Source organism: Lepisosteus platostomus, chromosome 23 (assembly GCF_059453375.1).
Source record: "Lepisosteus platostomus isolate fLepPlt1 chromosome 23, fLepPlt1.hap1, whole genome shotgun sequence".
Lineage (NCBI taxonomy): Eukaryota > Metazoa > Chordata > Actinopteri > Semionotiformes > Lepisosteidae > Lepisosteus > Lepisosteus platostomus.
In genome coordinates, this window is record NC_142633.1 from 10,635,934 (window position 1) to 10,663,292 (window position 27,359).

Genomic DNA, 27,359 nt, shown 5'->3' on the forward strand with positions numbered 1-27,359 from the left:
CGTGACAAATGGGGAGTCTTGACAGCAACTAGCACTTAGTCCATTATCTGTATCCGTCCTGAGGTCAGATCCAGCACAAGGATTAAAGCGAGTTAGTGGGAAGACTGCAATCTGCAGCATTTACAGTAAGATATGTGCATTCAGAGCTTGAGAGAGACAGGCAGTGGTTGTTACTGAAGGTTTTGGTTGATCCATAGGCCCAGGCTCAGCACAGGATTAATTGCTTGGCAAATATGAGGTGGTGACACAAGCAAGCACAGAACTGATGCCTTGTCAACGATAACATACAGGAAAGATCAGTGAGGTCCCATTAAGCACAGAGAACAAGTAACAGCTGACATTTGGAAAAAAGGAAATCTGAGACAGCCTCAAGGTCTTCCTTTTCCTCTGCATTTTTTGTTATATCTGTGGATATGAAGAATAGTCACACAGTGCTATAGTTGCGTAAAGAGGGTGTAACCGGGATTAAGTGTCCTTGGGTGTGTGTACTTTAACCCACAGGGTTGCCCAGACGGTTGAGGGCGACAAACCTGCTGTGGAAAGGAAAGACACAGGCTGCTATCAATCTCTTGCAAGATGACGTGTTAGTCGCTGACCCAGGTACCAGGTAAGGCTAAAAGGGAAAAGCCTACGGAATCAGTTGATTTCCAATAAAGCTTCCAAGCATGCTGTAACCAGAAATCTAGATTCTGGATCCAAGAAAATGCAGCTGACCCTCGGATCCTGTGAGATCCCATTGACATGGCATGTGTCTTGATTGCTGCATATCAACCATTTCAACCTTTTAAACCCAGAGGTTTAAAAGGAGATTTGTTAATCATGCATTAACTGTAAAATAATATTCACGACATTCTCCTATAAACAGGCTGATTTCAGAATAGACTAACCATATAGGCCTGTCTCATAAAGACCTTCTCTATACATTTTACATTTACCCATTATGTGAAGGGACATAAAAAAAATAGCTTTCAATAAAAGCTAAAAGCTCTTTTCAATAAATTGAAATTCAGTGTATTTTTTGCAGCACAATAAACCACCTGTTTTGTTGGTAACTGTCACCTGATTCTGAATCTGTTGACTTCACAACTCAATAGCATAACATTTTTCTGTAATATTTGGACTATAAATACAAAGTTCATGCAATTTTAGTACATATGGTCATGGTCCACCTCTGGATTTATCACCTTTTTCACATAGATTTAAACATATTCCCTCTTGAGGAATTAACTACTTAACTGTAACTGCAAATTCCAGTTCTACACCCGTATATACTTTTTGTTTATTTACTTATATAACTTTCTTTTTAACATGATAACTAATTACTGTATAATTCATATATTTTATCTGGCTTTGATACAAAAAACTGAGATTTGTATTTGTAAAACTTCCCACTGAGGTCTCATGTCTGACCAGATTGGGAAGAACTGTGTTTGGCATTAAAGTTTTGCTAGGTTTTGCCAGGACCAGCCCTAATATAGCTGGAAGTGCAGTTATGTTATCTAGCCTCCAAAATGCTGAATGCACAAAAGTGCTGTTCACTTGACAAATAAGGCATACTTATTATTTTTTTATTTTTCGACGAGCTTGACATTCAACAGGTTAAATCACTTCACTACCTGTGCGCAATCAAATCTTTCACTACAGAGCTGATTAAGTGCTTATATATGAGTCAGAGTCACTCAAGTTTGTCAAAGTCAATCATGATCATTTAATCACAATGGACATGTAAAACATGTAACCAATATCCATATACTTCATTTTTCTACAACCACATATGTTTGAATAGAGTGATATGTTTCTTTTGGTGCTCAACGTATTCAATAATTTTAATTGATTTATCTTGAATCCAATTCCGATAAAATTTTCATCCTTTGATAGATATAGAAGGACTTCATACTCACGCAAAAAACTCTGCTGATTTGACAGAATCCCAAGTCATGTAACATTTCCTAATTGATCTTTCTTCTCTCTTTCTTCTCTCTTCTCCCCAAGATGCCATTACAGTAACCTCGCCTTCTCCCTTCTGGCTCATGTCTTGGCGGATAAGGTGGTGGGCACAGACTACCAACGCTGGATCTCTGACAGCATCCTGGACCGGCTGGGGATGGAGGACACAGGGTTTGATATCACTCCCGCCATTCAAAACCAGATGGCTGTGGGCTTCTACAGTAATGGACAGCCAGCACCTCTCTATGACCTGGGCTGGTACCGTCCCTCTGGGCAGATGTATTCCACGGCAGCTGACCTAGCCAAGTTGGCCATGGTGTTTCTGGGGGCCTATCACCGCAAGATCCTGGAGCCTGACACTCTGAAGGTTATGATGACGCCCCTCTTTCGCTGTGACAAGGACTACTTCGCCAACTGGACAGGTACTCCCTGGGAGGTGAATGAGCAGCTTGGCTACGAGGTATTACGGAAGGATGGAGATCTGGATGGTTACTCAGCTACCTTCTCCTTGGTGCCACGGCTAAAGATGGGCTTGGTTTTGCTCATGGCTGGAAGCAGGCCACAAGAGGAAGACTTGGTAGCTAAGACTTACAGCTATATAATCCCAGCCATGGAGACAGCTTTCCGAGAAGCCAGACGCATTCTGGCACCTCCACCCAATCCTGCCCCTTATGTTGGTTTCTATACCTACAGCAACATCACCTTCTATGAGATTAAAACTGGATCAGATGGGGTCCTAATCATGCAGCAGTTTGGTCCACATATAGAGGATCTGATCCCTGAACGGTATAGGACAATTAAGCTCAACTACCTGGAGGACAGGGTCTTCCAGGTTATCTTTGAGAAAGAATACCCCTGTGTCTTACGAGTCAGCACTGCCTCTGTTTCACTGGAAGCTCAAGATGGGCAGCTCTTTAACTTTTATCCTTTCGACAAGAAGGGTCAGTCTCCGGGCTTCGATGCACCAGGACTCAACACATACAATGTGGTCCGGATTCCTCGAAGACCTACATTCACATCCTAAATTCTTCTGAATAAAATTTTGAAAAAGTACCTACTTAGTAGCCAAGGATCGTCATGAGATATGAATAACAAGAAGTGGTATATATTTCCATTGGCTCTAAAAGATTATGCCGTCTTGAAAGGAAAACTATATTTACAGTGACAAAATAATAAACTTGTGGAAGACCACAAAAGTGCAATGTTTAAAATTCTCAGTTTCATATTTTGACATTTGATTCCAGTTGCTCACCTAACAAGACATCTTTGTTTAATACAGTGCTAAAGACTGGGAATAAGAAGTTTGAACAAAGGCATGATCTTCAGGGGATACAAATACTTTTTTACATATAAACACCTGGCTATGGCAGTATAGTTAGACATCATGAGCTATATTGTTTTCTACTGGCTCACCTACAGTTTTTGAAAGTATTGTGTTACTGCTCATGAAGGTGGAAAAACAGCTTACCTTGCATGTAGGTTTTGTGTCTTTCATCTGGGCAGCAGTTACTGGACACAAATCTCCAACAGTACCAAAATGTAGGAATGTTTGCTTCCTAACACCTTCTAGCTAATGTGCCACATTCTTACCTCTGAGAGTACATTAATATTGAATTGAGAGAATTGTGAGGTACTGTATGTTTAATGTCAATGTGTGACTGCGTCAAGACAACCAACTCATTTTACATCCAACCAAAACTATAAACCCTACAGGCCACTTAGTTTTATTGCATTTATACAAGCAAGTCCTCAGATTTTATTTATAGATGTTCTCTTCACCTTCAAAGAGCAGAATGAATTCAAAATAAATACCACTGTTTATACAGAGCTCCATTTGTTATAAATATTATTTTTTTCAAGGTGGCTCAATGTACATTGAAAGACGCAGGGCTGAGAGCCTCAAAATTTCTGTTTTCAGAATTAAAAACTAACACGAAAGGCACCAGAGCATGATCTCATTCTCATCTAGATTGATGTGAAATGTATGTAATACCATATTGAGAAAATTCGTTGGAACACCGTTGCCAAAGATGTTAAAAAACATCTTCTGAGTTCTGAGGTTTTGTAAAATTCAAAGGTAGTGTCCATAGGGATATAACTTACCCGCATCCCACACATACAGTAGTGTACTTGCATGCAAACAACATACAGACAAAATATATGGGCTTTCAGCAATAGCATAAGGTTTTAGCATTCTTGTTGAGTGCCTAGACTTGATAAGAAGCGTTATTTATAGTGCTGTGAAAGCAAACTTTTTTCTCTTCTGACTGTTTTCACACAGTACATATCCCAACCCTCATTAAAAGTGAGTTGTGCGTCATGAACACTCTTTAAGATTCAGTCTTGTGAATAAGGGGCTGCAAAGTAGGCTTCTGTTTCCACCTCGCATCAGCTGAGATAAAAGAAATGCAGTGCTATTTTTACACATGGCGATTAGGTAGAAAGTTATCAAAATATTAACCTGACATAAACAAAAAATGAGAAGGAAATTAAATCTCTTGGGGGAAAGGGAGCTGAGAGTGGACATTAAATATTTAGGCAATTGCTACAGTTTTTTAAGTCCTCCACAATTTAATATTCGGCTAAGCTTTTCCCTTTGGCCTTGATCGCTACACAGGGCTCTTCCTAATGCCAGTGACACATAATACGACTTTTCCTAGGATTTTCAGTAGTAGTCGTCCTTTACATAATTGTAAGAAAATCACAGCGAGTTGTAGAGAGTCGCAGTGCGCGCCCGTTACCGTCAGTTGTGTAGTGTGACACCCCCAGCGACTCAGTCATAGTGCTCTTTACGGCCCCTACCACTCTCTGGGACTCGCTATGAGAAACTCAAACTGGTCGTAGGGGTGGGCTCTTGTGTCTGCGACAGTAAACATCCAATGAGCGCTCAACCAGAAGTACAATGCATACAATGCAGCTGCAAAGAAAGAAAGAAAGTGAGTGTTTTGGACTGTGCAAATGGAGGAGAGGCTCATCGAACTTTGGAGCCAGCACAGATGTCTGTTAGATGTTTCGTGTTTGTCATTTCATATTTGTTGTACTTTCGTGCGGTGCTCCTCCTCTTATTCCGGTGAGCTCCACATTGACTGGCTGCCAAAATGAGGTGACCTCACGGTACTTTCGCGGCGTAACACGAGATTTGGAACCGTGATGAAAAGTCGTGAAGGAATTGTGTAATTAGTCACCCCCTGCGGTTCCTAGTTGTATAATTTGACACCCTCTAGAACAGAAAAGGCAGCAAGATTCAGCAATTGCAGTTGTTAAATTTGATAAGCTCTCTGACTAGAAGTCGAGTCCTGTAGTGTGACAAAGGCTTAACCTAAAAGCACCTGTCTGTAGTCTACAAGGGACACTCTCCATTTCTGATGCAAGAAAGGATTTGCATTCAAATCACCTACACGCCTATGTAAATAAGCTTCTTGTCTGAGTGCCAACATCTTTCCTCCTATCTGCCTGGTAATTTAGATAAGATGGCACTGGAATTATTCATTCATTTAACAAACTGTCCACATTTTATATCAAACAGCATGATTAGCATTAGCTGTTGAAGTAACCCTTCAGCCATGGTGATCTAGTAGTAGATGCACAAAACTGAGGAAGGTCAGCAAGCTTTATGCTATCACATCCCTGGGAAGTAAAAAAAAAAATCAGTGTGCATGTAAATACTTCCTCTGTGTTAGCATTACCCTTGGAAACATTCGACCTTTTATGGCAAGCATTTCCATTTATTTGAAAGTGGAGTGATCAGCACATCATTTTCCATTCTGCAAATTTCCATTTATGCTTTTATACCACATTTGACAATTGAGTTGTGAAATAAATTTTAATGGGGCACTTCTGTTCTGTTTCCTGTACATTTCCCTTCATTATTGAAATATGCTATAGGAAGGTTTTCTGGCCATAAGTAAAATGAGATTCAATTGTAGGTACAGGTCTGTCTAGAACAGAGACTTCAGTCCTACGTACGATCGACACTATTTGGGGAGGAACATTGAAGTTTGGACCATTTTTTATTTTAATCCTGCTTAACATTAAAGATACCGTACTATCCATATGTACCATTTTGATAACTGGTTAATGCTTTCCTGTTGATGTTGCAAATGACCTGTTTACATTTGCCCTGAAATTCCGATTTGGAAATATATGGAAGGTGCTGAATGAACTGGAGAAGTTAGGAGACATTCAGATTCAGAAACAAAGCACTGGTGGATTCGGAAGCCAGGAATTGAACATGCACAGCATGAAGGAGGCTATGGAACTGCACACAAATGAAGAATTGTTTCAGGACCACAGTTCCATTAGGGGAAACCTCCAGCCTGAAGGAAATGTCTTTTTAAAGCTCAGACCTTAAAACTCCCTGGAAAATCATACTAATCATGCACCATGCTGTTTCTGTAAATTATTTCTGTCAGCCATGGGGGTTTTTACTGGAACTGCCTCAGTGGGTTGTGGCAAGATTATAGGAGAGTCATGGTTGTAACACAGACTATTTTGTTTCTTATTAAAAATACAAATTGCGGTGAATTGTAAATGCATAAACAGATCCTTTTTACTGGTGACTTGTGGATTTAGGAAGATAGTAATCTTACATTCTGTTTTTATAAACTATTATTAATTTAACCTTGATCCCAGATGAAAAAAAAACATGAAAAATAATGTAAATGTTTATTCCATTTTTTTCTCAAGTAATATTTCTGTTTTTTATTGTCTAGGGTAAATGTGAATCAAAGTTCTAAAATAAAAATCTAAAAAAAGTTTTCTAACCTGATTAAAGGATATTACACAACCTACTGGATAAACATATGTGGTCTAAAATTACTTCAGATCCATAGAAATACTTTATTTTTTTGGTTTAAGTGTTACCTTTGCAGTTCAATTGGTATAGTATAATATTATTACAAGAAGCAATGCAATATATACAATATGTGTTGTCTGATGTCCGTTACATGGTATCCATCTAAAGAAATTATAGTTTTTCAAAGTTCAATATGAAAAATAAAACTCATTTACAGATATGATGAAAATCCAAGGATACATAGTGATTTACTTGAAAACCTGTACAATATTCCAGAAAACTAAAGCTGTATGAATAAGCGATAAACATATTTCTTCTAAATGTATTCATTTCTTTAATTCATGAAAGTATAAAACACTTGTTTTTTTTTACAATTTTCAGAAAACAAAAATAATGTAATAAGTTAATGAGAATAACAACTACTGTATATATTAAAAAGATTTCTAAAATATAGTGAGCCTGTCTTCTAATTTCAAGTATATTTGTTATTGTTATGCTTCTAGTAACAGTTGTATGATAAATTCCACTAAAACCTGTAACCTGTAAGGCTTTGCTGAGTGGTTTGCATTACATAGTTTGCACTGTGCAAAGATATCCAAATCAAGAATGTGTACTGCATTTGCATTTTCCTGTTCAATCATCAGACTTTGTAAAGAATGTAATTTATTTATAACTTCTTACAGATGTGTACATATAGTACAATCACAACACTTGATAACACCAATAAATGAGCTGTCATCAATAAAGGGTACATTCAGATTCTGAGAACTATGGTCAGATATATATTAACTGCACTCCTTCTAAATAACTTTGGACTCGTTTAAAAGTTCATTGTGCATTCAGTTCTAACCAGACCATTGGACTGAGTTACAATGATCACAAAAGTAATAGCCCCACATACAGTAGCTATGTTTCTAACGGACTATTTAGCAGACATACAGTATATTCCAGAAACAGGTTTGAAAAATATAGAACTACTGTATATCACAATGGCACTCAGCCACCATGTAATAAACATCTACACTGTAATACTGCAAAACTAAAGTCACAGTAATGTTTATCTGTAAACAAATAAGGCTGAGTTTGAAATCAACATCTGGACTCACCCACAATTCATAAAATTGTAAAAGCAGCAACTTTTGTTTGTATTAAAGGCTTCCATCAGGCATTAGATTTAATATTTATCACTGTCTGGTGGGCTGAAGTTGTAGTTTAATATGGGCCTCAGTTTAGGTGAACCTTTCCAGTTCTAGGGAACCAGAAGAAGGCAGTGAGAGTGTTTTCAACATACAGATTTCAACTCGATAAATAAAGCAGCAATTGTGTCTGTTCTCCATGTAGGAGGTCTGGTGGTTATGCAGAATATTTTACAAGAAGTTATCCTAAAATGCATAAATTCTCAACATTATAACAGCAATAAGCAGATATGCACTGTGTGTTTTTTGTTTGTTCATATCAGTGGACATAAGATTAGCATTCCCAAGGTGTTTTGTAAAAAGAAAGCAAATTACAAATACTCCAGATAAAGAATAAAATATAAACTACTGGCAAGTGAAAGCTAAAAAGCTATCTCAGAAACTCATCATCACAGTGGCATACATTGATTCAGCAAAAATCATTAGATTTTCAAATAAAACATTTCTAAACACACAAATAAAAAACATGTACCCAAATATACAGTAACATGTAAGTACACATTTGCACACATAAGAAAAAACAATACAGTATATAGCATTTCATTTTGATATTGTCACTGCTGTCCAGTGTTTTCTGGTGGTTTAAAGGACTTACACCCTAATTTCACTGTCAACAAAGCAAATTTTCCTAAGAGCTTGTATTTGTATCCTGTGTTGGAACTAGCAGCCCATCAGAAAAATTGCGATAGTATTGAAACTAACAGAAACGAAAAAATAAAGGGTCAGACCTCAGAACATTTAAAAACAAACTACAGTAGAATGCTTTTAGTACTTTCGCCAATGACATAGTGACGACTCCAGAGGGACAGTGACAGGACAGTCTTTAAGAGTGAAAAGCCATGTGCCACAAATGCTTTAATAATCAGGTTTTGCAAAAGAGTAGTGTTTGATTCCATCTCTGAGATGACTGATAAGCATCATACAGAAACAAATATAAATTGGCTGGATCTAGCAGGCAGTAGGCATTATAGTAAGAGTCCAGTGCCGCATTTGAGTCTTGTGAGATGAAACTATTTAAAGAATGGTTAAGTAGTCTAAATAATGTGCAAGGATTTTTTTATATTTCGTATGTATATCCTTTTCTTCTAGTTTTTTCCTCGCTTTTATAACACTCGTGTTGTTTTCTTCTGAATGCAGCAGTCTAGAACAGATTGTAACTAGTGCTCAGAAGATAATTGACATAGCAGTGTCACTAATAATCAAAAACATATATTTTGACAGGCATTTCCCATGGGGAATATTCCAGTGGAATTCATTTTCAAAAATACCTTGAGCTAAAGGTTCACATGCCATAGTTACAAGGACTAAGGAAAGACTTTTTTGGCGCATGAAGATTTCTTATGTTGACCTAACTTGATCCAATACTGGAACACAGGAAAAACCTTTGCTGTGGTTTTGGAGAGCAAAAATATATTTTTTTACCTTACTAAATGGTCCACGTGCACCATGCAAGTCTTCTTTTGAAGAATCACAAGACTGTCTGTCCTTCTTGAAACATAGCATGACAAATATTATGATATAATCTTAGTGGGGAGGGTCCCTGAAATTTCTCTTTTGGCCCAGAGATCTATACTTTTTGGGAGATTCCACTCGAGTCCTCAGGTCCATTTTTGGATCCTCTGGAAAGAAACAGTAAGCAGTTTTATTTTTCTTTACCCAGCGGTGGGCTTGAAACATAAAAAAAAACACAGAGAGCATTTTTCTGCAGCTTTACATATATGTGGTTTCATCCTCATGTTCCCAGCTCAGGTGGGAAATCATGGAAGGCTGCAGGTACTTGGGCACCTCTTGCTTCACTGGGACATGGTAAATAAGAGACGTGCTCTTGAGGATCTTGGAAAAGGCCGGGGAGCTGTTGTGAGAGGCTGTGCTGCCTTGGTTGCTGCACACTAGTTCCCTGAAGCGTTCCCTGAAGCGGGTGGAGAGCAGGTTGTAGATGATAGGGTTGACAGCGGCACTCAAGTAGAAGAAGACCCCTGAAATGACATGCACATACTGGAAGACAGTGTGCATGACATCTGTCCACTGCGTGATGAAACTCCAGAGCAGACGGTCCGTGTGAAAGGGAGCCCAGCAGATAGCAAACACCACTACCACTACAGCTGTGCAAGAAAGACACACACAATAATAAATTACCAGGAGGTCAACCATTACCTCGTAAATCCCTGGCTTATCTTAAATGGTTATTCCAGATATGAAAGATAGTTGCTCAAAATATCTAGAATAGAATAAGCCTGCCTGAATGAGCTCATTTGATAGAATGTATTTGATCAGCCAAAAAGTCAAACATGATATTAATTTCTAGCCATTAAAGTAGAACCTAAAGTGAGATTTTCCGACATACTGTAAACAGAAATCCTGGACAATAAATACAATATTGTGCATGGATCATGTGCCATTGTGAAATAAAATTGAATCTTATAATAATTCGATTATACAGTAATGAAGATCACCTTTATTTGCAAGGTATACTACTAGTCTCTTTAATTGATTACAACAGGTTTTCATAACTTGGTTTCAGACACCATGACACAACACTAGATAATATGTGCCGAAGATATACTATAATTACACCTAAGGAAGGAGGTTATGGAGCATGTTTAGTAATGAACACGCGTATGTGAAAGCTGTTTTTTAAAGGATCAGAACAACTGAACAGGTTAATACTGTCAAGAATACATTTCAGCAAAAGGCATTTGATGCATTCAGTGGCAAGATATACAGTAGTAGCGCAAAACCTACTTACCCAACATTTTGGTGATCTGCCTGCGTCTCCCACTCTCTAAGTGAATCTTCCAGCTGGTTTTAGTGCTACAATTCTTCCCCAACTTGCCAATTGGGAACTTTTTCTCACGGTTAAGATGGCAGCCTATGATCAAGTAGAGAACACTAATTATGGTCATGGGGATGAAGTAGAAGAAAACAGTGGTGATCTGAATCACAAGATTGTAGATCCATGTGGGTTTCAGCAGGCTGCACATGGCTGACTCTGGTATCTTCTCCTTGTTAGGGAGGTAGAGGTAGTAAATCCCATGGAGAGAGGTATTGGGGATAGCACAGATTAAGGAAACCACCCAAACAGTAGTGATGACTCTCCTGGCATGGGTGTTTGTCATGACGTACTTGGTCTTGAGTGGGTGAACGACTGCAATATATCTCTCCACACTGAGAGCGGTCACATTGAGCACTGAGGCAAAGCAGACCGTCTCAAAAAGGAAAGTTTTGAAGTAACACCCTCCTTCACCTAAAGGGAAAGGATAATTCTGCCACATGTCGTATATCTCCAGAGGCATTCCAAAGAGCAGAACCAGGAGATCAGATATAGCCAAGCTGAACAGATAGAGATTGGTGGGAGTTCTCATTTTCTGGTGCTTGGCTATCACTGTGCAGGTAAGAAGGTTGCCTGCCACTCCTGTTATGAAGATTAGGAGGTAGGTGAGGGAAACAGGGAGGAAGAAGGAAGATCTTTTAGGACCAAGAACATTCAGGAGAATTTCTTCAATTGCAAAGTGCTGGTGAGGCCCAGTGTCATTCAGAGTTGAATTGAGAATGGTGGTGTTACCGGAAATACCACTGAGTTCTGAGTAGTTCTGGAACAAGTCCTCTAATCTATAGTGTGACATTGTGACAAGTGCAAGGTGCTGTTATTGGAGAACAGAAGTTTCTTTTATTTCAGGAAGGGGCGGCTTTATTTTTTCACCAGTTGATGCAATTTATTAAGTTATGTTTTCAAAGCTATATTGATGCATCAGTAGCATCTGATCCAAAGTGAGCTTCAACAATATCATTCTTGTAAAAATTTGCAGCCTTCAAAAATAATCACCTTCAACGTAATCTGTAAAAAGGAGAAATAAAATTATTATTTTTGAAAAAGAAATAACCAACTCTCAAATTTTGCCTTCTACATTTCGAACCCTCATTTGGAAATTATTCTTTCTGACAATGATTCCCAATATTTTACACTGTGGCAATTCAGGAACAGTCTTGCTTTTTAAAGCTTGGCTCTCCACAATAATGCAAACAATTACAAATCCAAGAATGTATAACCTGAAAGACGACAAGCGCAAAAACAGTAAACACTGTGACCACACACTTTGCTGTTAACATCCATTTGCTAAGAACCTGGAAAGATTCCAAAAACAAAGAGCTACAGTAGCACCAACATATTCCATACATTTATTCTCCTTAGAGAAGAAGAATCTCATACTCTAAATTTGTTGACCATTAAATACTACAACGATTCAGTCTATATGACATCTTGATTGGTTTCTTCCTTCAAATTGGAAATATTCTAATCAGATTTCTTATTGTAATATTTTCATATAAAAAATTTCTTCAGACCTTTGTTGTAAATCACTGTTTCAACATACAGTGGGTAGCACTGCCAACGGTGCTTCTGAATAAATGAAGACCTGATCATTTCATAATATTCTTCTCCTGTTTCTGCAGGGAAAAAAAACCTTTATTATGCTAAACACTTTTAATTGAAAAGAGTTTCCATTTTTGCACATTTACCAGACAGACATTTTCAAAATTTGCAAATGAATTGTTGAATGGACGAACTCTTCAATAGCTGTAATTACTTTTCAGATGCCCTAGAAAGTCATTTCATATAAAAACATAGAATTAGCCAGATGTGGTTCCTGATGTAAAAAGTAGGTCAGTTCTACAGTTTCTGTCAGCTTATGATGATATGCTCACATCGTGTACAGTATGTCATACCCAAACTCCCAAAACAGATGTTTTGATAAAATTAGACACTTAAGAAAGATGGTAGTTGTAGGTTGACTTTTACAAGGTGGCAAATGACATACTTTTTGACAGAAACATCAACAATTTGTGGCAGATATTTAGAGCAATCTGTGATGGAGACTCAATCCCCCTCAAAGAAAATACATGGATTAGCTGCCAATAGGAAGTTAAGTTTAAGGATATTAATTACTTGATCTTCCTCAAATGATTTTCATCTGTCAAATTAAATGTCAGTACAGTTTTGTATGCTAACTTTTTATGCTTACGTTTCCACAAAACTCTTACTTTACAGCTACAGTAGCAGTCACCATCGAGATGACTCTTAATGGAAACAAGTGCTGCAAGATGCTGTATTGCACATGAGCAGTTTTGTTATCTGTCTTGCAGAAAAGTGGTGGGGCGTGTTGCACTTGTAGTGGCCATGAGCCATGCCTCCATCTTCCTACCAGCTTGCACCAAATGCCAGGGAGACAGCAGGATATGAGCAGCACCTAAACGCAAGGAGAAGTCACATTGCATCAGGTGGTCTGTGTTATTTAAGTCCTGATTAGCTTCTTCTGGGTATTCCAGCATTGTGTCACTAATGAACCACCAGTCAACCATTCGCAGTGGAGTCCTCCCTGCTTTCTTCCTGTTTCCTGTCTGCCTGAGTCCTTCCTGTAGCCCGTCTGATTCTGCTCCCCTGTCTGCCTGGATTTTCCCTGGCACTTGCCTTGCTCGTAATCCTTTTTGGGTTCAGTGAGGTGGCTGCCTGTCATTTGTGCGCACACTTCTGATCCACTGGTGTCCATGTCATACTGCATTTTCCCAGCATGGGCGTGGCACTTCTGTTCCCTTGGTCTTCTAACATTCTTGACCCTTTGAAAATACCCTGCCCCCCCCCTTGGAATTGATTACATCTCGATAGCACTGTGAACATCTTCAATAAATAATTTTATCAAGGCTGTTCTTTCAGTTCTTAAATATACAAATATCATCACAATAGGAAACCTATAACTCTACGTATAACCCTTTTTCAAGTTAGTTTGAGTCACTGATGGTACTGGTATATGGCCATGGAAAAAAAGGAATGAAACAAACATGTCCCACAAAACTACAGTTGGATTTTACATTTGGTAATCAAGTAACAGAAGTATTCTGAGTGTCCCAAATTAATTAAAATAAGATGATGACAGCACTTTACGGTTCATTATATTCTCTCCGCAATCTAAAAATAACAGACAGATGAAGCCCTACTTTTGTGTTTGTGAATACCATGTTTATAGCATGAACTTGAAGATGTAGTTTTGTTCTAATCAGCTGTTATTCTTCAGAGGAATGCAAATGACAAAGTTCCCTTTTTTGTGAGGCACAGAATGAACTTAAGCCTGGGCAGAAAAATACTTATTGATTCAGAACACGTTTTCCTGGAGACGATGATGAAAGTAAACGAAATACCAGAGCATTAAAAAAACCACAAATGATGATGATTACACACCAAGGCCCGAAGAGCCTATCGTCAAAATGAACTTATCTTTGCACTTGGCAAAAATGACAGGGGACTAAAGGTCACAGTATGACAACCCGGAATGAAAAATACGCACTTCAAATACAACTACAAAAGAAAACTGCCCTAATCTACGCGTGGCACCAACAGCCCTTCTGAACCAGAAATGTTGCTAAGTTGTCCTTTGGTTCACATGCTGATTTTACAAGGAGGGAATTACAATTGCAGTTTAGGAGGAATGCTTGTTAAATTATAAGGTGTCCTGAAATGTACACTATTTACAAAGTTTATTTGGACAGAATTACAAAATTTACTAAATATTAAAATCGATCCACAAAGATGTAAAGAAAAAGGCATCTTGAATCCGGTGATTAGTTATCAAAAACCAAGCTCATTTTAATTTTTTTTAAATTCATTTACATCATGTGTCCAAACAATTATCTTAACAATTTTATGTTTTAGAGCAAGTTTTGGATACCGATATTGGTGAAGCACATTTATTTTTTTCAATTGCCAGCTTTTTCTGAAAATTGGAATCATCTATAATTATCCTTTTTCATGTCCCCAACCCTACCAATCTGGAAACACCAATTCTTACTACTGGCTTTTATTTCACTGTTGTGCAGTATAGCGGTATAAGTCTTTAACCAGCATGGATGAATACTTTTTGCGAACATGGATGACAATTATGCTTTCCTCAGAAATGAAGAGCAAATTATAAGGAACAAATTAAAACAAATCTTAGCAGTCAAATCACAAGGGCTGCTGTTGCTCAGTGAGGCTGGAATAAATCTAGATAAAGCCTGTTATAGCACTTTGAATTAACAGTTTTTTCACATGTATTCCCAATTACAGACAGGGCACACAACTGAGCTGTTAAGTGCATATACTGAACACTTCCTAGTCCGCCGTCTTTCTGCTGCATTGTTCAGATGTGTCCATGAACAGAAAGAAGAGGAGGTGACATTGTTCTACACCAAGGACAAGGCCTCAAATGTGTGTGGGATCTTGCACATCAATGTGGGGTCTGTGTCTGACATTCGCACACATTTTGGCATGTGTGACTAAAGTTACCTACTGGAAGTTCTAGAAGAAAACAGCAAGATAACAGCCAAGCCGATTTCTCCCCTGCTGAACTACATGCAAACAATGGCTCTCAAATAATAAATTGCTCTCACATAATGCTCCAGACAAGCCACTGAGAGTTGCATATGTTGCATACCTGACTGAAAGAATGGCAGCAAGCCCCATGAGGATAAGGCTAACAGGACCCCAAAAGAGGTTAAAGGAACTCCCTAAAACAGAGACAGAATTCTTCAATGATGGAGCTTGTGAAGCACAAGGTTTGGATATACAGTGTGCAAGTCCTCAAAGGAACACAGATCTAGGGTTTGATGGAAAAGACTGTAATAGTATGAAGAGACTGTGGAAGAGACTGCACAGACCAGGAAGGATTTGGAACGCTGAGGTCAGCCTGGTAATGTGACGAGGACATGGTACATCACCTGGTAGAGAGTAACCATTACTGATGGTTGAGTGGCTGATGGAGAAAAGCGAAGTAAGCAATACAAATAAAAGTCTTGTAGGATTATTCCCATAATGTGGCTTTAAATCCATAAAAGTCTGAATGTAAACACCCTGTCCCATGTGCTCCATTTGCGACAACTGAATGAATGAGTACAAATTCCAGGTGGAACCTCCAAAAAACTAACGGCCCAAGCCATGATCCTTAAAGGAGCTCACAGTAGAAGTCTGGTTTTTGCCTCAACTGAATGGTCTGATTTAAAAAGCACTGTAGAGTAAACCTAACATCCATTAATGATGTGTTCAGGGTGTACTATATGTTTTCAATTCACAGACCCGAGAATAGGTATCTTCCAATTTTATGATTCTGTAGATTTCCATAAAAGATGGTAATCCTGTATATAGTGAGACAAAGCTCATTGAATATTTTTATCTAGATATTGTCACTGAATATTCCCTATAATTAATAGGTATGGGTCTGTCTAGCAAGACAATTCAAATACTTTTGTGAGGAACATTACTTTTCTTGGGGATCAAAGGCTCAAACTAACATGCTCACACACGATCCATTCATATTTGAACATAAACCTGAATAGAAAAGAGGCTCCTGAATTCAAACGTGAAAACAAGACCTCATTTCTCATGTTGATTTTCTGAGTGATATATTTTTCCATTGCAAAAACATTTATTGTGTTTCCATTTATTCGATATAAACCACTTCCGAATATACAGCTCTTCCATTCAACTTTCATGTTCTACTCAGAAAATGCAAAACAAAGAAGCTGTAATAAAGGTGCTTCTAGTTTAGTATTAATAGATTTCTATTTGGAGTTAGTGTGCCAGGAGCACTTCACTATGCGATGTTCTTGTTAAACATCTTTCAGGGCACTTGTTTAAAGGACCCACTCAACAGATTTTATTTAAAAACCAACATGGATTCAGCTACTCCTATTGATCATGTCCTAGAGCCCCTGTCCTTGGCTGTTCAGACATACAGTACATGTTGAACTTCTTTACACAGAAAGGTCACTTCGCCAGCAGAGTGAATTAATGATCAAGGATTTTCAAACATGGATGTATAGTGTACACCATAAAGCTTAAGTTTAATATTCTTTTCTAAGATGTATTATGAGGTGATTTTGTTCATGTCCTGCATCATATACTGCACTGTGCTGATAAGACTAAAGTAATGCTGATTGGTTCTCCATATCAGCTAAACAAATTTGACAATTTGGGCCTTTTTTATTAATGGAAATAAGATCCAGTCTAGCATGAATGTAAATAATGTTTGGTGTTACCACTGACAACATTCTGTCTTTTGAGAGTTTATTTGCAAGATTACTAAGGTGTACTGTGATTTCTTCACCTCCAAAACCACCTTTCATCAACTCATTTGGCTTTCCAAAATGAATGCAGAGGTAATGCATGCTTTTGTATTATATTCTCTGCTATAAACATGTAATCAATAAATATTTCAACAATAAACAAGTTGTAATATATTGATATACTGTACAGTACAGTATGTTCATAATTACTGAAAATGATCAAATCCTGTGACCTTATTACACCAGTTTTAACACCTGGTTTAAATTCTGGTTTAAGGCCCTGTCGCCTAATGACATTGTGCTCTCCTTTCACCACACATTTAATGAAACAGTTTTCGATCCCCAGACACTAGCCTGTTATGTCCAGTGAAAACCAAAATGTGGTATTTTGGTGACCTGGGTGCAGTCTCCAGTTTTGCAGCCAGGCTAGGGAATGTTAAAGGCTAGTCATGTTAAATCTCCTTTGAAAGCTCACTTTTGTACTTTGTCTTTTACTGTTCGATTTCTTTTTACTGTTTCTTATTGCATAGAGGTTATGTATTGTTGACAATCCACAGTAACATTATAATATAAGATATGATTATTTAATTATTTAATGTGTGTTAAATTATCAGTTTTATTCTTGTGGGGTGCTTTTGAGGTGTAGGATACCATATACAATAAATATGATGATAATGCCATCTTTAGTCATGAATACAGGGCACCTTCTAAACTGTATATACAGTAGCAGTATCTCTACATGTATTAATGTATAAATTTTGTAATCAAGTTAGATTAAATAATTAAATTCTGATGGTGCTTCAATTTCATATTCTGATCTAGTAATTTAAACTTCAAAATGATTACAACATTTTCATATGGCTTCTTCAATAATTTCCAAATCTCTTGAGGGAATGCAGGTAATTCAATTACCTGTACAGAGTATCTTAATGTAATCCTCTGGAACCATAATGTACACCTGTATGTATTGAAAACTCTAATTCCAATCTTTCAGTTCATGTTTAAAATGTTACATTAGTATAGAATAATATACTGTATACTGTATATACAGTACTGTAGTTTATCATCTTATTCAGGTTCAGTTGTAAGTATCTGTATAACACTTACTTTCGTAGATCCTGTTATTCAAGTGTATACTCCATGTTTTAAAATACAGATGCAGCCATTCAGCACCTGCTATATAATTGTATTTATATTTTTTAACTTTTCTGTAGAGATATGCTGTGTAAGATAAGAAAATAAAGTGTTCTAGAGCTTTATAAAATTGGAACAACATTACCCTCACTTATCAACCATTTACATTTTTGATTGTTGTTATAAGATTATATTTATGTTTTGGAAGTCTGACTTTGAAAGAAATATGAAATTTTATATTATATAAATTTAATCATATTTATTTTAAATTGTAAATTCTTTTCATGGATGAAGGGGAAATGTAAATGAAACTCCTTAAGATTGTAATTTACGTTTGAAATAAATAAAGAATTACAGTATGTCCTTGTAAAGAAATACAAGCTAAAAAAACAATACCTTCAACTGTGTGTACACACACTTTCTTTCTTTTTTAACCTTTTTGGCTCCTAGACACTCTCAAAGGTCAAATGTACCTCCTTTCAACAAAGGTGCATTGACAGACGTCATAAAGAATACAGCTCTGAGATATTTTTGTTGAAAATTTTCATAAAGGCTTTCATCACTATCATTAAGCAAACAGCCATATATGCAAACAGCACAGCTTAACACTTGTAAGACCAATCCAGTGTTATGTTTCATAGCCGTTCAGGGACGCCAAATATGTAATCATAGCCATAGCAAAATTAAATGTAGTGGCTCTCTGAAGGCACCAGTTCTGTAGGGTTTGGGCATTTACTGAGACAATTATTAATTGTAGCAGTAAATCACAAAGTTGATTCTTTTGATGGCTTTAGAGTCCAACCATGCGACATAACTCAAACAACGCACACACACAGGTGCTAATACACGAGGATACATTTATTAATACATAGAATATGCATATAAACCTAACAGATCTTATCGAGAGGGTTATCAGAATACAAAAGGTATATATTCAGTCAGTTACAAAGAGTTACATATATCAAGAGGACATACGTTCAGTATATCATTCATTAAGACCGTTTCATAAATGAACTTGGTTATAACTTCTACATTCGATACTCAAAACAAGTACATAACTCTTAGGAATTAAATTGATATCAACTGGTTGGGATAACAATTGAATTCTCGAGCTGTAATGCATTGAAGTTGAATACTCATCCAATCTCTGGGGATTCAGATCTCCTGCGGGGACAAAGAAACAGTTGCAGGCTTGTTGCTGTCCAATCCGCGCTCTCTGGCTCGGTGCCAGGCTGTGCTGTGCGGCTTGCGACGGTGCGCTGCTGATGCTCACTGACCGGCTAGTTAGCAAAGTTTGTGCACAGGAGAAAAGATGACTGTGGGTCCCAGCAAGTCAGGAAGAGGACCGGTTCGTTCCTGATGAAGAGCTATTCTGAATAGTGATTCAGCTGTCCACAGTTCCGACCTGTTCACGAGGCTTGCTGCTGGTGCTAACCTCGGGTGGATCCTCTAGTTACTCTCTGGCAACCTCCGCTCTAGACTCTTAGAACAAAGGAAAGTTCTGGCACTCGGACACACTGGCCGTTCCGTGGTTGTCCGGGCTGAGTCTCAGGATGGTCAGGAGGCGCGCTGCGAGAATGTCCTGCCCTTGGGAGCCTTCTGCTCCTGGGCCGTCCTGCCCTGGAATTCTCCTTTGAATTCCCTTTTGAATTGTCCACTGAATCTCACTGAATCTTCCCTTCTGAATCTCTCAGGCTCTCTGTGTTGCCTGTTTTTACCTGGAGGAACTTCAGCTCGTTGATTGGCTGAAAGTTCCATGGGCATCAGAGTCCCACGTGGGTTACTCGGCCCTACCAGTCCCTGATTGGTTGATCAAGGTGAGATATGAGTCACTTACTCCTGACACTTAGGAATGCAGTCCAGATGTCCATCTGGCACTCCCTAGACAGATAGGCGCCAATGGATGACCATTGATCATGATAGCCAGGCTTAGCTAAGTGCATCCCCCTTTGGGAGCTGTCCTTATCAAAGGAACCCTAAATCAGCCTGCATGAATAGTTTCTCTGTGGCTGCACCACAGAGATGAACAGAGAAATGAGGGCTAATTTGGGAAAGCTCAGAAACACTTAATTCTGCCTTATTATTAAGCCTCGCCGCTACACCAGTTTTCCAAATACTCTTCATTTTTAGGTTTCCTTGCACATGATCAATTTATTGTTTAACATACAGAACTATATTTGAAATAAGATTGTAGATTTTTGGGCTGGACACACATAAAATAATCTATGTGTAACAATTCTGGTTCCTTGATGTATGAATGGTCTAAATTCACTATAATTCAAAAGTAAACTCTTCCTGTCAGTAAAAGAGCTGAAAGGAACAATATGTTACTCCTGAATGGTTTAATTCCATGTTAATAGTGGATATTACTTACTTTTTATCCTTTCATTTCCTCAGTCTCAATTTGGAATTTTATGATAAACCTGTCAAATTGTCCTCTCCCTATCCTTTGCCTCACCCTTTTGAATAAACAGATCTGTTTTCCTGCAAAGATAGCATCAATGAGTGCCCTAAACCTCTCCCAGCTCTATCACCAAACTGCTGAACACCAGGAATATTGTATTTTCTTAAGATTCAACAATCTTCAGCTCAGTGGTGGTCAGTGCCTAATAATGTGACCTTATTAAAACCACAGGAGCACTCTTAGTTGTGTTTATGGTAAATGTGCAGGTGAAAAAAGTAGCATGCAATAGACTTAAAATGTGGAAATGTGGAAAATATGATACAGAATACCACATTTCTTTGTTTACTTCAAGTGTGTTCAGTTCATTCACATAATATAAATATTTTCATAAGACATTTTGTTCTCAAATATGTGACTTTGAACTTTTAATGAAATCTGTGTGACAGTTTCTCAGTTTGTCATCTACATTAATTTTCCAATATTACCTTTCCTGTAAATCATTTTCCAAAATTTTACCTTTATGGACCTTGTTGTTTGAACAACCTATACAAAAACATCTACCAGAGAAATTGTTTCCTTTTCACTCACTTTTACAATTAAGATTGCATGTTTTAACTGTGTGTACCTTGTACAGTAAGTGACAAACAGTACAGTACAATCCAACAGTAAACAGTTTAAGTTTTCTGTTAGTAGGCACTAGTTAAGTACTTCTTTTATTGTATTATTTTATTAAATTATTTTTCTTCAATTCAAAAATGACTTTGCTAAGACGATTTTGGAGGTGGAGGGGACATTGTTTTGTTATTCTCTAAGAAATTATTAACTAATAAAACTTGAGCTCCTTAGAATTTCATTGAAAATTTGAATTATAATTTATTTATGGGAATCCCAAGGTAAAACAGTTAAAATATCCTTCTGTAAATTACTGTAAATGTAATTTCATATAGGAATCACATGGAAAAGGATGGAAATCTCTAAAAATATTTGGGCTCCTGTCTTATATAAATTACACAAACAGTAAGCAGTGTTACAGATTTTGTTTTAATCAAAACTGAAATGCAGTTTCCACAGTCTCTAAAGGTCATCCTTTATGTAGGGTTGTTTAGAGAAATTAGGTCTGTCTATGCAGATCTGCCAGGTGTCTGTAATTGTAAGCAACAAGTCCTCCTTAAAACCTTTAAATAATGATTCAGTCCCATTAAACTGCTCTCTTGGGTTCAAAGAAACTGAGGAACGTTCCCAGCTGGTGGTCTTTGTTTAACTTGCTTCTGCCCCTTTTAGCTGTGACACATTAGTTTTGAAACAGATTATGCATCAGATCACTCACTTTGTACTTCTACTGAATACAAAGTGTAATAACTAAAAGACAGCTTCTCTTCAGCTGACATTAGACAGAGCTGCATAAAACAACTTTGCTCTTCCAGAAATTCCTCATTTCAATCTATCATCCAATCTTCTTCTTACCCACAATCCTCCTCATCTCTGCGTTGTCCCTTCTCAACTCTCCTTTCCCGCCTCTCTCTTCGTCTGGCTCATTTAAAACAACTTTGTGTCTTTGACACCCACAGGTCTGCTACCTTCTCGTACTACCCCCCTACTTCCCCACTGTTTGTTATTGTGTCCTACAGTATGTACGTACTGTACCAGTCACTAATTCACTTTAAAATAAATCCCTTTTGCACCACAACTTGTTGTCATGCTTCCTTAGTCCCTCACCAGAAACCCACCTGCATCCAAAACCATCCTAAATGTTACACCCCTTTACCCCTAGACACTTAGGGTTGTAACAGTGGTGATGACAGTTTGTGAATTGACAGACATGAATTGCAGCTCTCTCACAGATCTAACTGGAGGAAATGGATGGCTTGAAAGGTGTAACTGTGTTAAAGCATCTGAGTCACCTGGAAGTAGCATAAAGGAACTTAAGAACAGTATGTGATATTGAAATCAAATGCAAATAATCACCTTACATTATTACGCGTAATACACTTACACAAGGCAATCAAATAAAAACTGTGACATCTGCCCATTAATTATTGTTTTGCACAGCCTTGATGATAATTACATTGAAATTATCATGCAGTCATTATTCCCTCTGGCAAGCAACAGTGCCCCTCTGAGACTGGGAAAACTTTGACTACAATTTGGCACCTTTTTTGCTGTTCCTCATCAAGGAAATCCAATTGTCTTAAAGGAATAGTTCATCTAATGTGCTCCCAACTATGCCGTATGTCTTAGATTCCACATTGCGTGCTTAATATACTAAAGATCGTGTGGGTGGATAAGACATACAATCTGCGTTTTATATTTAGGGTCATAGAAAGTGGCGATCTGTGCTAAGAATAGTCAGCATCTGCAATTAAAGTAAATGAATTGTCTGTCAGGATTAATTGCAAATTCAAGATACTTCTTAACTGAGAAAAGAAGCCAATCTGAAGAATTTTCCATTTAGTCTTCATTGATCTAACTCAAACTGGGATAGATATTTAATAAGGTTTGTAATACAGACTGTATTCAATAACTCAATGTTGCAGTCTTTAAACATTCTCTCTGCAACTTTGCATTTCAAGTAATTTTACTGTGCTTAAGAATTTCAGTTGCGTTTTTCAATTGGCAAATATTGCTAGCAGTAGTGCTAACAGCTTGTGAATACCCAGCTTAAGGTGATCATTAATGTAGCGTGGCAAAGGAAATGTGGTGATTTTGGAAGCACCCAGTCTAGTAGGTCTCTGCCTCCTGCAAAAAGACACCTAGTGAAGTTGATACAGAAAAGCCAAGCTCTGTGACACTGTGTGTGGCAAGCTGGTAATAATCTCCAGCAAAGTCTTGCTGAGGCTCAAGAGGTGTATAGCTGTAGTTTCTTGTCCTATCTAATTAGAGCAGTAGGGTTTCTGTTGCTGTGCATAATGCAAATAACCATGGAAAGAAAACTGCAGAAAAGCCCAAAACACATGTATTCTTAAGCTTGAGATGGAGACAGGAAGGCGATTCACTGTGAAGTGTTGAAAAGTGTGATTAATTTAGGCACTCAATTCACAGCATGTCCAATAGCACACAGCTATGCTAATTGGAGCAGTGAGCATTTGTAAATTAACATGTTATTTTAATTAGAGCTGTCTGGTGAAAATGAAATGTTATTTTTAAATGACCTGCACAAAAAAAATTAACATTCAGAGACTGCATCATTTTAGTCTATTATCAATGCTGTTACACCATTTTTAAATAGTATTTTTTAAAATGCCTTTATTGAGGTTTGTTTTTGAAGGTTAGTGCCTGACGACAGATCAGTGGATAAACTGTAATCTGTGTGTGAACTCCACTAATTTACAGGATTACATTTACAGGGATTTTTCTAGAAAGCTAAAAAAAGTCTACAACAGTTTTATTTTATTTCTGTTTGAAATACATTAGCTGAAAACAAAGCATTTGTTTTCGTGAGGCAAACTAAATTTGTCATACAGTATATTGACAAATGTTGTTTAATGTACTGTACAGAGTAACAGCCATACTTCATTAAATGGATTGACAAGAAAAATGTAAGATTCTGTTGATGTGCTCTTAAGATTTCATACAAACCTTTTATCTTAATCATTTTAGCCATAGTTAACTCTCATAACTTTCCACAAATCTAAATTTGAGAGTGTTTCAAACAGTACCATGATACAATCTTTTTGATTTATCTTACAGTGAATCAAACTGTAAAGCACAGGGATCATTTTTTACATTAAATGCAATTAAAATACTTTTAGTTTGTTGCTGTTCAACTCTCGGATCTACCACATAGTCTTTTCATGTGTAAACGTACTCATACCCTCTTGCACAAGAGTGAAATACTACAGGTACCCATGCACTGAAGTTAAAGAGCAATTCAGTAATAAAATAAATGTCACTCAGTGGCAACTTTTGAGAGTTAAGAGTTACAGAAAAATCCTTGAGTTTTCTTTTTGATTTTCCAGATTGACTTTTAAAATGAGAGAACAAAGCAGCCAAAAGCATATTTAGTATTTTTATAGTATAATATCCCTTTTTTCTCCATTTACTCTGCAAATACCAAGTATCATACAGCTTATAAAAATTAATAAAATGTAATTAGAGTATATTTTCCATAATAATACAAGCAAAGCAAGAGAGATTAAGATTAAAGATTTCTAAATTATGGATAAAACAAAATTATTCAAAAGAACTTTAGAATTCACTAAAGTCCACCATCACTCATTATAGTACCTCTTTGTCCACATACAATACAGTATCTACTGTCCACATTATCCATTTATCTATATTTAGTTGTATAGGTCTTACTGCAGTTTTCTGCATTTCTACAATTTAGTAAAAATGTATAAAATAAAGAAAAAAACAAAGAAAACATTTCTGCTCTTACTTGTGTCCCCCACACTAGATGGATTCCGGGTCAGGTATTCTCCAAAAACAGGTCTGTGGGACCTTCGAGTCCCATTCTTGTGGAAATGCCATCGCAACATTAGCTCATCCCATCCAGCCAGCAAACAGCTTCCACATTCACAGCAAACAGCATGACTGACAGAGCAGGCAGCTTTCTTTGTGAAGGCAGAGAAGAGTGGGAAAAAAAAAACACTTACAAGCATACAGAGCGCACTGTTACTCTAGTAATTTCCCTCAGAAAGCTCCAACTCAAGTGAAGTTAGAGAGGGCAGGCAAGATGCTAAAACGCCAAACAATACCTTTGTTTGAGCTCAGTTTCACTCCTTTGAATACATCCCCAGCAGTGTCAGAAGAGGACACTCTTTCCCTCTCTTGCTCTGAACTCAGAACGGGGTTCTGCTCACAAAGGGATGTGTAATGTGTGTCACTTCACGACATCTGTGATTGCGGGAGATTGCTCTTCCTTAGTTCCAGCCTTCACAAAACAGGGTGAGAAAGCAAATGAGAAAAGCAAAGTACGAACTCTGGAATTATTCCATAGATAAATATGAAAATGCTTTCAAAACATGCCACTCAGGCATGGCAAGTGCTGTTTCATTTTTAGTTTTTTATTACTCCAGGGTATTTTGTGCAAACACAGTTCTTATTCAGCGATAGAACAACATCCCTTATGCAAGTTAACCATGGCGACACAATATATTCTTAATTTCAGTTCAAAATAAAGATGAACATACTAAAGAATGTTTTGACTGAGAATGAGATTGAATTATTGCTCTTATTCACTGGTAAACAATTGATACTTCCCATCAGGATGCCTTTCTTACTGCTTAGTATCTTCACTGTACTGTTTTAAATCTTACTATTTTATTTTGCCTAATTTAGCACTTGGATAGCACTTCCAACTTGTGCTAGACACATTGTCATTTTATTAACTATTTATGTACACAATAGGTACTATGCAGTACTTCTCTAACATGAATTTCATATGTATTGTACAGTTAGTTATCCTAGATGTGAGAATCTGCAAACAGATGGGAATATGCAGATGTGAGATTATGAAAACAAATTAAAATAGAACAAAATTGTCATTTACAATAGGTGTTTCTAATGAAACTTAACTTTGTAATGAAAGAGCACACCATGCTACACAACAGTTTGAGTATTTTATTTGTTTTTAATATGTTCGCAGTAGTTCTGTTCATAAAGTAGCTTTGCCAAAATCTTTAAGTACTTAATTGGTTCTGAAAGAGGCTAAAGCTGTCAGAATGAAGGCAAAAGAAAGTCAGATGCTCTTTTTACACTCAAAGACAAACAGAGTTAGATATGGATAAAGCAGAAATATCAACAAAATAAAAGCCCATATAGTGTGATATGTATCAGATGTGAAATTAAATAACAGACTAATGAAGATTATAGATATTATGCCATTGAGAATGAAGTGAGAAGGCCTACCACCTGTTTCAGGTATTTACCTAGGATTGGTGTGGTTTTAGAAACATGGTCCAGAGGGCACTATAAAGCAAATAATTGAAATTATTAAAATTGCCCTTCATTGAAATTAAATTTGCCTTCAAGAGCATTCAGGTTCACAATATGTGCAAGAATAATCCCACAATGCACACAAAGATTAGGTCCCAAATCTAAGAGCATTACACACACATTAAAAAAAGATAGTTATCTTTTGGTTTACCCTTAATGTATTTTTTCGGTGCATACAGTATATGCAATTAAGCATTTCTTTGCACTTATGCATATGACAAATAAACAGAAGTGAACTAATCCTTGGTACCTGCTGTACAGTATAAGAGGGCAAGTAGATCTGAAGTATCAGTTAAGGGGTTAAGCCACCAGACCGTGTTGGTGAGACACCCCAGATACACGCAGGAATAAGTTAAGATCGCATACGAGAGAAAGTCTTTATTATCCCTGGGGGGGGGCGGCAAGTTGTTTAATTTACATAAGTTGTTTAGAGGTTCATAGAGAACTAGCTTCACTAATGTGAAGCCAGACTCCCTATATAAGGTTAAATGTGGCAGCAAGTAATAGAATCTCAGGGGGAGGCTCTTGAAGTCGGCTTACAGGGAGCTAGACCTCACTGTCACGGGGACAATCAGAGACAGAGTCTCACGGTCAGAAGCTGGATGACTCAGGGAAGACACGGGAAGACTCTGTGGGAAGCTAGACCTGCACTGTCATGGGGACAATGAGAGACTGAGTCTAGCAGTGAGATGCACAATGAGTGGGTCCTCACTAGCAGGTATGTCAGTGAGGGCTGAACAGATTAGATCCTCACAGCCAGAGGGACAGTGAGAAGGAGATGAGGCATGAGAAACATCGTAACACCAGAAGGGGGAGGAAAGAGCAAAGTCCTGGATGGATTGATCAATGTAACAGGGAT

General features: G+C 37.5%; 2 protein-coding genes across 4 annotated transcripts in view; one reads left to right on the forward strand and one right to left on the reverse strand.

Annotated features, from left to right (window-relative positions):
- The window catches only part of lactbl1b (lactamase, beta-like 1b), a 32,364-nt gene extending 25,169 nt beyond the window's left edge, over positions 1 to 7,195 (forward strand). For all 3 annotated transcript variants that reach the window (XM_088616959.1, XM_088616958.1, XM_088616960.1), the window contains 2 exons: positions 502 to 607; positions 1,993 to 7,195. In XM_088616959.1, the coding sequence (XP_088473085.1) occupies positions 502 to 607; positions 1,993 to 2,971 (1,085 nt within the window). In that variant the 3' untranslated portion in view covers positions 2,972 to 7,195. The remainder of the gene's footprint in view (positions 1 to 501; positions 608 to 1,992) is intronic.
- Positions 7,196 to 7,388: 193 nt separating this feature from the next.
- On the reverse strand, positions 7,389 to 25,430 carry nmur3 (neuromedin U receptor 3). The gene is made up of 3 exons (XM_088616961.1): positions 24,942 to 25,430; positions 10,685 to 11,773; positions 7,389 to 10,040 (listed from the first exon to the last, which is right to left on the reverse strand). Exons 2-3 carry the CDS (start codon positions 11,559 to 11,561, stop codon positions 9,649 to 9,651), a joined length of 1,269 nt encoding a protein of 422 aa, XP_088473087.1. The 5' UTR covers positions 11,562 to 11,773; positions 24,942 to 25,430; the 3' UTR covers positions 7,389 to 9,648.
- Between the last annotated feature and the right edge of the window lie 1,929 nt (positions 25,431 to 27,359).